Source organism: Pollicipes pollicipes, unplaced genomic scaffold (genome assembly GCF_011947565.3).
Source record: "Pollicipes pollicipes isolate AB1234 unplaced genomic scaffold, Ppol_2.1 Scaffold_6686;HRSCAF=7923_pilon_pilon_pilon, whole genome shotgun sequence".
NCBI lineage: Eukaryota > Metazoa > Arthropoda > Thecostraca > Pollicipedomorpha > Pollicipedidae > Pollicipes > Pollicipes pollicipes.
In genome coordinates, this window is record NW_023596921.1 from 34,750,808 (window position 1) to 34,763,039 (window position 12,232).

A 12,232-nucleotide genomic window follows, 5' to 3' on the forward strand; every position below is an offset into this window, starting at 1 on the left:
CGGGTGCCAGCCCCGAGTAGTGCGTTTCTGGGCTAGTTGTCTCACCCTGCCCAGCCCCGCAGTGACGGCGGTGGGCTGATGATCACTGATGGTATCAGGGAGGACAGTGACTGCTGGTAGCGGATCGAGTTGATTTGTGATCGAGTGATCAAGTGCCGTGGGCGTTGGTAGAAGGTGAGCAGGTCTGATCCCCCAGCTGTGCTATGTTCATGCCGCTGTTCGAGTTGAGTTAGTGCTGGACACCTGGGATACTCAGTGCCAAGACGTGGATGTTCATGTCTCCCAAGAGAGAGGTTTGTTAGAAGGAGCAAGGCACATCGCGAAGCTGGTCCTGTATTTGGCCCAGACTCCCAGCCGACAGGCCGTCGGGTGAAAGATTCTCCAGCAGTGATGCATGGATGTTGACGTCAACCTGGACATGGCGCATTGATGGGAATCGGTGGCAGAACTGAGGTGCCGGACCCCGCTACCAGACTCATGCAGGTAAGCCCCCAGTTAGGAAAGTACCAGGACAGCGGGAAACACATATTCTAGAGTATTCTGTATGTAACAGTGTTATGTATCTACAAGTGTGTTGAATAGTCACCACACGCGGGCCACGCAGACATTTAATTTGCGCCTCAATACTCATATTTTTTTCGTTCTTGCCCTCTACGCATTGTCGGAAGTAATTTCAAACTCAGCTGGTCGCCAAGGCGAACGGACGACGTTTGTTTCCGCCCACGCCTTCGGCCGCTGGTAGAGCCGCACGTGCCGTTCAGGACCTCGTGTGAGGCGGGTAATTTTATCGCCACCACCCGCCTGGCCGGGTCTGCCAGCTTGTAACGGGGCAAACCTGACGCCCGGTCTCCAGCGGCCGGGCGGCGGCTGGGCCGGGCTGGTCAACAATAAACAGCTCACTGAGAGCACGCTCCCAGCGACGATGTCCGCCCAGACGATCAATCGCCGCGGTGAACGGAGGCGCCGATGACGCTGCGCCGCCAGCACGAGAACAGTGACCCGGGTGTGGAGTACATGGCGGATGTCGATCACACCCGGTACTGCCTTCTCCTGACGCGGCCAGTCGCCGACGGAATGCGAGTGAAAGGTATGGCACTTGTCTAGAAGGGCATTGGATTTTCGCCATTTGAAGGTACATTTGGCTTAACTAGCCATGTTCAATGTGCTTTTTCAAAGCATGATATGAATTCACGAATTATCACAAAACAATTTTTTTTTTGTTACGCAGCGTGTCGAAATTCCAAACTCCGACAAACAACCATTTATTGCACTGACACGCCTTCACAATTCATGTTCATTCCGCAATAATGCATATATTGCTTATCATAATGCATATGATAAGCAATGAATGCATATTTCCAGCAGGATTACAAATGCCGTTCCCTCGGACAGAATGGTGTGAAGCTGAATGTAACTGATTCGTTGAAAGCCAGTGAATAACGGCGTTTTTAAACCAAGGTCTTAGAGCAACACAAAAAAAGAGATCGACCATATCCTCAGTCCAAATACGATCGAGGGCCCTTAACGAAGATTGCTTCGTGTAGCCTAAAATACAGGTCCCTATCGCTCATTGTGCGTACACCTACGCACGCGACGCCATCACCTGTCGGCGAGACACTGCAGTCACTGACCCCGTCGGAAGTTCCGGCCCTGGTCGTGCGCCGAACATGACGCATCTCAGCATGACCGCGCTGGGTCTACGAACCGACGGACTGCTAGCTCTTGAGCACTCTTCAACTGAACGTTCTTCAACGCTGGCAGCTGTCCCGCCAGTCAGTCATTTCTCAGGTACGATTTCAGCCATCCTCCGACTGAAAGAAAGACAGGGAAAGAGCCCCAGATAATTGTGCCTATGCGATATGCTTACACGCCATGTGCTTATATTCGAGGATGGAATGAATCGTTCTTTTCTTCATGAGGAAATATTTGCACAAATCCGTATAGGTCACCTTAATCTTTGTCAACGGCTTATGGTGAATACCTTGCGCTTCAAGATAGCAACTGATGTGAGCAAAATCTAGCCAGCTAGCCCGATTTCAGAAAACAAAGATTGATGCTGATATGGATCACAATATACTGAGCTCTCAATTACTGCGTCTCATGAAATCTTGCGCACCTTATTGGCATAGGAAACATTACGGCGATTCATTATGGGCGGCGAGGACTGGATGGGGTGGAAAACAAACCTTCATAACGTTTGCCTGCTTGCGTTTTTGGGCACGATGCCGATGATCCCTGAGAAACGGAAACCCAGATTAAGATCGGGTATGAGTTGTATACTTTTTTGTTAATTACGACGCACGTATTGAGTCTCGAGATGATATATGCTGCCGAGCTACACAACTGTATGAGGAAGCAAGGAACACGTAGAGTAGATATTTTCAAAGACCCACTCAACGCTATCACCGATTTCTTCCCTTTAGAGTTCACGACTTTAAGCAGGGGCCGTGCAACGTCACATATAGCAATGCGTCCCAAACAGGTCTGGATAACACTCGAAGACCAAGAACGGCACGTCATGAAATAAGACCCGACTCATCCTCGTGTACAAAATGTGGGAAGTGTGTTCAAAGTAGCCGCTGGATCAGAGTTGCTAAACCTGAGGCTCTCTTGCTGAACAGAAGTGAGAAAACAAAACCCGAAATTATGTGCATTATAAGACATACGTTGTATGTCCTACTGCGCTCCTCATCCCAGCTGAAACGCAACACTTCAGCTGAGCGGTACGTATCCTGTCCCTCCCCCCCCCCCCACGCTCTCTCCCTGACCGACCTGGACGCCCGTGAAATCGATATTGGTGCGCACCGGGCGCCGGTGCAGCGGCTGCGGAGTGCGGAAGTTGTCCCCCAGTGGTGACCTGGTGTCATCCGTCTGCAGGCTCTGGCTGAGGCGCCGCAGTTGCTCCAACTGCAGACCGCCAGGCGGCGCGGACAGTGTGGCTGACAAACTGCTCAGTCATAACGGCCTAGCTGATTGTACGGGAAACGTGGCAGGTTAGCGGACGGATCCGGCCAGATTTATGTGCCAAGGCTGTGACATGCTCATCATCACGGCGCTGCGCGGGCTGAGGATCCAGGGGAGAATGAGATTCGCTGGTTGAAGGAGCATACTTATATACTTTGGACTCGAAAGTAAGTCTGGATGCCGATACTCGGGGTGAGGACGGGGGGCAGGTACTGTAACGGTGGACCCTCCAAATAAACTTGGACATGAAATAACAATAAACTAGATGCCTCGCACCGAATGTGAAGAAACGGTATTGCGAGGCGTGATGGTTACATATAATAATCTTATCAACACAAATTGATCAAACTGATCTTCTATCAACGTGACATTATTTCCTTCGTATGGTGGTTCAAGACGAAGCCCGGTCAATTGCTTGCACCAGTATGATACTAAGTTCCTAGAGCCTGGCTCCCAGATCCAAGGTCAGCAGATCGTCAGTTTCTATCAGCGCTACTGATATCGGGGATCTCAAGTTGCACTGTGAAGGTATCAGCAGCCATGCTCGATGAGGTGATGGCTGCGTTCCTCACCTGACATCAGCAAACATGCATGATAAGGTGGTGACTGCCTCATCATCTGACATCAGCAAACACGCGTGATGAGGTGACGGCTGTCTCTCTCACCTGACATCAGCAGCCATGCATGATGTGACGGTTGCCTCCCTCACCTGACATCAGTGGCCATGCGTGATGAGGTGACGGTTGTCTCCCTCACCTGACAACAGCAGCCATGCATGATGAGGTGACGGTTGCCTCCCTCACCTGACATCAGCAACCATGCGTGATGGGGTGACGGCTACCTCCCTCACCTGACGCGTGGTAATATAGATTGGCTTGTTCATCAGAACCCAGGTGACCGACTCGTCACAGCCGGGCCAGGTAAGCGATCCCTCGTAGGTCAGGTAGAACTCGGTGCTGGGCAGCAGTTCACTGACGCTGACATTCGCCAGACATATCGCATCATCTGCGGCACGTTATTCGAATGCAGACTGGACTAGAAAGAATTGCCAAAAAGATGCGTGAACTAGGGAGCGATCCGCAGCAAACAATCGTGTAATGTTGTCGCCAGTAACGGAAATGGTCGACGTGAATCGAATGATTCGACGCAGATAACGCCAGGTCATCGCCGTACGCAGAATGCGTGCCGATTGACACGTCAGCAAGAGCGTGAGTGGAGGCTGCTGTGGCGAAAGAGCGTGAGTGGCGGCTGCTGTCGCGTAAGAGCGTGAGTGGCGGCTGCTGTGGCTTAAGAGTGTGAGTGGCGGCTGCTGTGGCGTAAGAGCGTGAGTGGCGGCTGCTGTGGCTTAAGAGTGTGAGTGGAGGCTGCTGTGGCGTAACAGCGTGAGTGGCGGCTGCTGTGGCGCAAGACCGTGAGTGGCGGCTGCTGTGGCGTAGGAGCGTGAGTGGCGGCTGCTGTGGCGTAAGAGCGTGAGTGGCGGCTGCTGTGGCGTAAGAGCGTGAGTGGAGGCTGCTGTGGCACGCACAACTCACCTCGGTAGGGTGTTGCTACGCTGGCGTCGGCGAGGCGCGCCAGCTGGTGACTGGTCGCCGAGCCTTGCTGGGAAACAGCAACACCACCTGTCACCACCACCGGACGGCAACACCACCCGTCACCCCACCGGACGTCAATACCACCTGTCACCACCACCAGAAGACGACACAGCACGTGCAGCAGACACGCCGACCAGAAGCCCGGGCTGTGCCCGAATCAGTTACAGCAAAACCGAAGATCGTTATCAGGATGTCTCCAACTGAGACTGTTGGGTTGACAATGTACAGGGTGGACCACCCACCTAGGTTTAGGCGGGTTAAGGATTGAGGATGTGGGGCACGTGGAAGGAGTATATTTTCCCATGCCGACTTGGGTTCCGGTTTTGGGAAGGAAGTGGGCCTACTCCGGGAAAACCCCGCTGTTGACATTTTTTGGACACAGGTTTTGTCATTTTATATTGATCAGCTCCTTTCTCCAATTCATTCCACGCAACAGCACTCCTTGTTTGGGGTGTCAAGATCCCAAAACGTCTTTATTCGGCAGGAAGGTAGGTTCCAAAACATGGACATGACCAGCATCCTATGACCTTGGTCTTGCACGTGTTTTTAATTTGTTTAGGAGGGGAGCTATTAGGGCCTTACAACGCTCTCAGGAGCCGATATTATATCAAACATATCGTCATCGTTCAAATACCAAAAAAAACATTCATTATTGAATACCAGCGTGCAAGACATGCATGTCTTTGTGACTCAGCGATTCGCGACTCTGCGCTGCCCCGTTTATCACAATCAGTTGTAGAGCTTTATAATACCTGTTAAGTTATATTCTTGCACACTCCTTTACTGCATATACAAATATATATATATATATATATATATATATATATATATATATATGTAACGTGTGTGTATGGGTGTTTCAGTGATGGCGGTATCATCAATGTTAACCTTAACGCTTGGCTTATCACCATATCGTTTAACACCTTTCAGGTCCGTAGTTAAGAAAGGATAGGCACGCAGAGGCCAGCATTCTTCTCCATCTTTATTAGCGCAGCGAGTGGTCAGATCAATAAGTATGAATTAAAAAGTGTCACAGTAAGTGACGAAACGGACGCACCATTATATACATTGCATTACTACACTTCCTATCAGAAAATTATATATTTCTTATCGTCTTGCTGCATTTTATGTTTCCATTACCGTATCATAAGACATTTTTGCATTTGCCTAGCGTACACATGTTTTCATATCGGCGTCTGGCCACTTAAAAATACAACAGCGACCAAGTCCACCAGAGTTATAGGGCGGTGACCAGTACCACCGGACTCATAGTGTAGCAGCCAATCCCACAGGAGCCAGGACAGCTGCCACTCTAACCAGGGCCGGGGCAGCGACCCGACTCCAACGAATCCACCGCAGCCCGGTCCAATAAGACTAGTTCCTGTCCACGACTATACCCGAGCCAGCGGGGCAACCAGTATGTGGTCTGAGCCTCCGCGGCGGCCCGCGCTGCTAGACATAGAGCAGCAGCTAGTATGCGATCTGAACCTTTGCAGTGGCCCGCGCTGTCAGGCATAGAGCAGCAGCTAGTATGAGATCCGAACCTCTGCGGCGGCCCGCGCTGCTAGACATAGAGCAGCAGCTAGTATGTGATCTGAACCTTTGCGGTGGCCCGCGCTGTCAGACATAGAGCAGCAGCTAGTATGTGATCTGAACCTCTGCGGTGGCCCGCGCTGCTAGACACAGAGCAGCAGCCAGTCTCACACAGAGCCAGAGCGGTGGCTCAGCCCGCCTGAGCCGGCGAAAGTGCCATCATCGGATCCTACGCAGCAGCCGCTCCCTCCGCCTTCCAGGGCAACGGCTGGCCTCACCGGATCCAGCACCCGATCCAGTGTAGCAGCCGCTCTCTCCGACCCCAGGGCAGCGGCTGGCCTCACCGGATCCGTCATCGGATCCAGCGCAGCAGCCGCTCTCTCCGACCCCAGGGCAGCGGCTGGCCTCACCGGATCTAGCACCCGATCCAGCGCAGCAGCCGCTCTCTCCGACCCCAGGGCAGCGGGTGACCTCACCGGATCCGTCATCGGATCCAGCGCAGCAGCCGCTCTCTCCGACCCCAGGGCAGCGGGTGACCTCACCGGATCCAGCACCCGATCCAGCGCAGCAGCCGCTCTCTCCGACCCCAGGGCAGCGGCTGGCCTCACGGGATCCGGCATCGGATCCAGCGCAGCAGCCGCTCTCTCCATCCCCAGGGCAGCGGGTGACGTCATCGGATCCAGCACCGGGTTCAGTGCAGCAGGCGCTCCCTCCAAGCTCAGGACAGCGGCTGGCCTCACCGGGGCCAGCTCCGGAGCCACGGCTTACACACAACTGGGAAACCATGAAGGTTTCATGGTGTTTTAAATTTCAAGCTTCCCAATAATAATCCAACAAAGCTCCACAGAATGCCTAGGATAACAGCCACTCCGATGGGCCTTCTAGGGCCATTTGTTTTTCCGCCCACCTTACCTCAAGGGGCTTACCTAAATTCTCCTTTGTGCATTGGTTCTAAGAACCAATGCTATTTTGTACGATTTTTTAGTTTGCCCGGGTGATTTGGATAGCGAGTTGCCGTCCCCGACTGTACCTTAGCTAGTGCAGCACTCAGCTTGGCATCTGAACCTTTGGTGGATGATTTGTTAGTCCTGCAACTTGCTGGTTAACGGAACCAGCCATCGAATGCCATAATGGGAAGCAGTAGTCATTGTATTATAACATAAGTAAGCTTAATCAGCATTCATTTCGGTCAGCCATAGCTGGAAGCCTTTGCATGAATAATAGATCGTTGCCCTAAAAAGGACGAAAGCGAACGCAAAAAGAAATGCCGGTTCCTCCCGACCCAAGCTATGCTCCCGCATAAGCATATGAGCCTTGAGTAAAGAAAACTGATTACGGTGTCGAGCAAGGAAAATGCTGTGATTCCAAGGTGTCAACCGTTTATTTCTTGTTCTATCGATCGTAAACAAACGTCGCTAGAAGCAGCTCCCTGAACAACTGCCTACAGGAACCAACAGTATGTAAAAAGTGCCGTGGTATTGCCCCACTTTCTTAACTTGACTTTTCAGTTCGGCCGTGCACCCCAGGCATGGCTGCCGGTTTCCGAGCCAACAATTCTGCCCTGCCGCCGCGCCCGAAGTCCTATCTTCATTACATGGGTGTTGTTTCGTATTCTGCGGGGGAGGGCTCCAGCCCCCCTTCCTCAGCTTGGGCTCCCGTCAACTTTGGGAAGAAAGTGTGCCAAAATATGGGGATGTGGGCAAAGACCCGATTGGTGGCCTATTTGGGGATAGTTTTTGCCATTTTTCACACTTCAACACCCCCAAATTCATTTTGCGAGGCTATGCCGCTGCTTCATTCCCCGCCCACGTTCACTTTCCACCCTCATCCTGGAAAACCAGCTTCACTTCCACGTATCACTCCTCGCGATTGCTTCAGTAAAGGCGGATATCATGTGCTGCGGTGAACGCATCGCCGCACGCCCACATGACAACATGCGGGCAGGACATCTCACCTGAACTAGCACCGCGACGATAACAATGCCGCTGTTGCCGGAGGCCGCAGCTGTCAGGTTTGGATACAGGTTCGCGTTGTATCCCAACAGCTGGACCTGCGGAGGGGTGGCCACGCGTCCGACGGTTAGGCTCCGTGAAACGGCAGCTAACCGCTGTGCGGCGTGCGGCCTGCCCGCGCCATGCCTGCTGTTTTTGTGGTATGGGCCTTCGAGCGAAGGACCGTTGTTGTAATCATGCCGTATGGTGGAGAGCAATGAACTTCGCTTCCCGCCAGTGATCTCATGATTGTCAGGTGGGTAGTCAGTGCGTAGAGATCAGACGGTGTACAAATTCACCGCGTTTCGGACATTGCATGTGCGTGTTCGTGCCGGCATCAGATTGCATTAATCGCCCTCCTGCGCGTGAAAGTCATGCTGCGTATTCTGGCGTTGCAGATGGTATTTCCCTGCCCAACTCACGCAAACAGAGAGATTATTACTATGTACTTTGAGCCAGCCACCGGTGCAATAATTAGGTTTCACAGATACGGCAAAGTCAGCGTGCGCTTATTGCTTATGTGGTCGTTCTGAAACATGCTAAACACAAATATTTTATAAAATGTCACAGCTGCACCCTAAGAGCGCCTTAATTAGAGCAAAACGAACTCGGAAGTCTTACTTCAGCCGGAAATGGCTTTCCGGATATTTGGTGTTCCGACCCCCGAGCGTTCTTCATTCCGAAGTGGATGTGCACTTCTTGGAACTGATAACTGTGTATAAAAGGTCAGATGAGCAAACAGACAGCACTGAAGCCGCGACAAAGCCAAGCAAGAATAGACGAAAGCAGACACTCGAATTCGGAATTGTTACCACAACAATAGATGGCTATTCCTTCCAGGGGGCATAATGACTGAGTGCCCGGCCTTCAGCTCCCGCGTGGGGGCCCGGGCTCGAATCCCGGTAAATCTATGACCTCTGAGCGCTGATATGACCTCTACAGCCGCTTCGTGTCATGAAGGGATTCGCGACGACACGCGACGCATTACTGTTTTAAAGGTGGACTACTGACCCGTAGCTGAGCGAGGCACCGGTGATATTGACCTGACCCCGGTGCGAGTCCAGTACGCTGAACACCAGCCCGTGCCCGGAGTTCCTCAGGCAGCCCGACACCTGTCACAGGCACAGCCTCAGCGTCGCACACGTACAGCACCTTGTTTCAAAGTTTGACGCTGTGATTCGGCGGAGGCCGTGGAAATAGGAGCCGCGTTGGGTTGCACCTGACACGAATAGCGTGTCTTAGAGTAAGTTGGGTGCTATCCGTGCTTGCAACAGACACAAGACGGTTGGTTTCACAGCTTGGCGGGGCCTGACACATAACACATCGTCCCTGAGTCGACTGATAGTGCACCAGCTGCTGGGACAACTAAAACTGATCCTTCGGTAGATTACAATCACGGCGGCTGCGATTGGTGGAAAATATCTGAGTAAACCAATCCCACCAACCGTGTGCACAGAAAGCAAAAGCCACAGACATCACAATGAGGCAACGTAAACTATCCACATCCTTTGGCACATGTCACGTGAGGTCGGTGATACATTTGGTGCCAGATGTTCCAAAAAAGCGCGGGAATGTGCAATACATTTTCATTTTGCACGATGTTGCATGAATAAAGCAGGCCAGCGAACTGGATCGCGATTTGAGATGTGACGGTGGCAGAAAAGTGCAGAGATGCTGCAAGCAAAAGACAGGGCTATAGTCAAACAGTCTTCACAAAATCTACGTGAGTTTAATAAGGCAAGGTAGTGCCAACCGAACGGAGCGTTGCGTAAAGGACGTCTAAAAATGCAATGAGCTGCTTTAAAATGCGGACAAGCAACACAAGACGTCATATACAATTAGGCAGAATATGGCGGGACACATACGGCGGCATTGTCGACGTGTAGATAGCCCAGTTGTGGGTCGAACAGAAGTGAATCGGGCTCGACGTTGATGGGCGACTGCCGACGACCCTTGTGACACGTGCCCCAGTCCGGGTTAAACACCCCCCAGTAGGAGGTGCCTGACGGAATAAACGAGTGTCGGAGCGAGAACGAGAACGAGAGTACACGTGCTGGTCGGCCCAGAGCTTGATGCGGCGTTCCGCACCGTTTCAGGAATCGACACATGGTGTTCTTAGCCCGTCTGGTGTGAAGATGACGTTAAACATTAACAGGGAAACTGCAACTCAATGCAAAATAACCTGTACAAGCTTGGTATATTGCAGTAAGTAGACATATCTGTCACTCCAAACTGCTGGCAAGTGAATCGTCTGCTTCAGGTTGGACATTGCCAAAAAGACCATGATCGATACAAAATCAGTACACATCGCAGGTAACCAATGGTCATTAGGCCACTCGTTCACAATTACATCCGAAAAGTAGAAATGGCCTTGAGACCTCATTGATCCCTGCAAGTGCTAAAATGTGCTGTGTATGCATTACTGCTTATTCTCCAATGTGCGAAACGTCAGCCGACACAAACTCATCCCCGCAAATTTCGCATAGGCTGTGCAGTTAGCATGGTCTGAACATCACACGTAATACTTGCAACGAGTGGTGACGATGTTAAACGCCAGATTTGATTTAAAAGACAGGTTCCAACGAAAATTGGCGACTCCTAAAATACGCGGTGTATGTATCATCAGCTCCATATATAGGGCAGTCTAACGGGACATTCGCTTCAGTGCTCTAACTCCTAGCTTCTAACGTACCTGATATGCCATCGTAGGTCCACCACTGGTCCCAAACGACGCAACTCACACCTGGGGAGAGCCAAGCTTTGTGTACACACTGCAGGTACACATGTACCGAACAGAGACGCTGGAGTGACGCCGAAAAGGTCGTCACAGACACTTGACGCAGTGACTGCCTGTGATCTGGGTCACCTGGTGACATTTCCGATGTCACGGCTGGTGCATTTTCTCGCCACTGACATAGTTAGTTACGTGGTTTTGGCGAGCCCAGCACAGTCAACAGATATTCATACAGAGGAAAAGGCACATACACGTACTTAGCATATACATGCAAGCAGAAATATACACCACGCCGCGAGACTCAGTTTTTTGGCCTGCGTCATGTATGACAGGTTAGGTTCTGACGGGAGCTTTACGCTTGCGAAACCAACTGTAAAGCACGCCACTTGGAACATCGTGTCAACGTCAGCGGTGGTTCAGATGCTTGATGCGGCAGTGCCTTACCTAGAACCTTTACAAAGTGGTACCATACTGTCAGCGAGGTGAGCCTCATGCTTATCTTATGGCTGCAGTCATCACGCATCTGGAAGTAAAAGCAAACCCTCTGGAAAACTGCCACAAAGTTTGGCCCACTGCTGCACGTTGGCAAGGGAGACGTTCGAGAGCATGCATGGTAGGCTGCAATTTTTCCTCGTTGAGAGATTAAGTAGCGGAAAGTTTCCACCGAGGAATTTCGATTAAGTGCCATGAATTGGCTGGGGCTATAAATGCACGTATAATTATGTCGGTCGAACATCCAAAGGAGCAGTGACGGTGAACACATGCGCTCCCGATGTTGAACATTGACACGCTCATTATAAAATATGTACACACAATTTCAACGTTAAAATGCGAATGATTACATTGAAGATAAACGTCCATAAAACATAGCGTGCTGTGAACAACCGACAGGCATGTATGTAAACATAACAAATATAATTACAACCGCCTTAAAATGCCTCCTTTGGCAGATGCGTTGACCACCATACGCGATTGTCATATTAAAAAAGGATAAAATCCTAGGATTTACAAACCTGAGTTAGGAAACTTCATCTCCAAACGAATATCTGCACTTTGAGCGCCCCTGTCATAAATGCATATTTTTTAAAGCCTGCGTTCGTGGCTTAACCTGACCGAGTTCGAAGCGGCACGAACTGACCCCAGCATGACCGCGACCCCGCAATGAGTGCGCCCTCGGCTCACCTGACCTGTGGCCTCAGTTTGTCCAGGGGCGGCGCGTTCCAGCTGAGGCCGCCTGACCCACACCGCCGTCAGCTGGGACTGGCTCCGTCTCCGACCCACCGGAGTGCCCGGCGCGTACCGGCGCGCGTCGATGCTTGCGGTCGAGAAGTGTCTCTCACAAGCATCTGCGTCGAGACTGGGTGGTTGCGTGCCTATAATTTAGCCCAAGCGGGGTGCGTGACAATGTTCCAATCAGA

The 12,232-nt window shown here is 51.6% G+C and overlaps 1 protein-coding gene across 1 annotated transcript; it reads right to left on the reverse strand.

Annotated features, from left to right (window-relative positions):
* Window positions 1-1,719: 1,719 nt before the first annotated feature.
* LOC119108224 (carbonic anhydrase-related protein 10) lies at window positions 1,720-11,307 on the reverse strand. The gene is made up of 11 exons (XM_037231808.1): window positions 11,287-11,307; window positions 10,773-10,881; window positions 9,946-10,082; window positions 9,092-9,192; window positions 8,702-8,792; window positions 8,044-8,139; window positions 4,497-4,563; window positions 3,815-3,969; window positions 2,773-2,907; window positions 2,187-2,235; window positions 1,720-1,811 (listed from the first exon to the last, which is right to left on the reverse strand). The coding sequence occupies exons 1-11, from the start codon at window positions 11,305-11,307 to the stop codon at window positions 1,774-1,776; spliced, it is 999 nt and encodes a 332-aa protein (XP_037087703.1). The 3' UTR covers window positions 1,720-1,773.
* Between the last annotated feature and the right edge of the window lie 925 nt (window positions 11,308-12,232).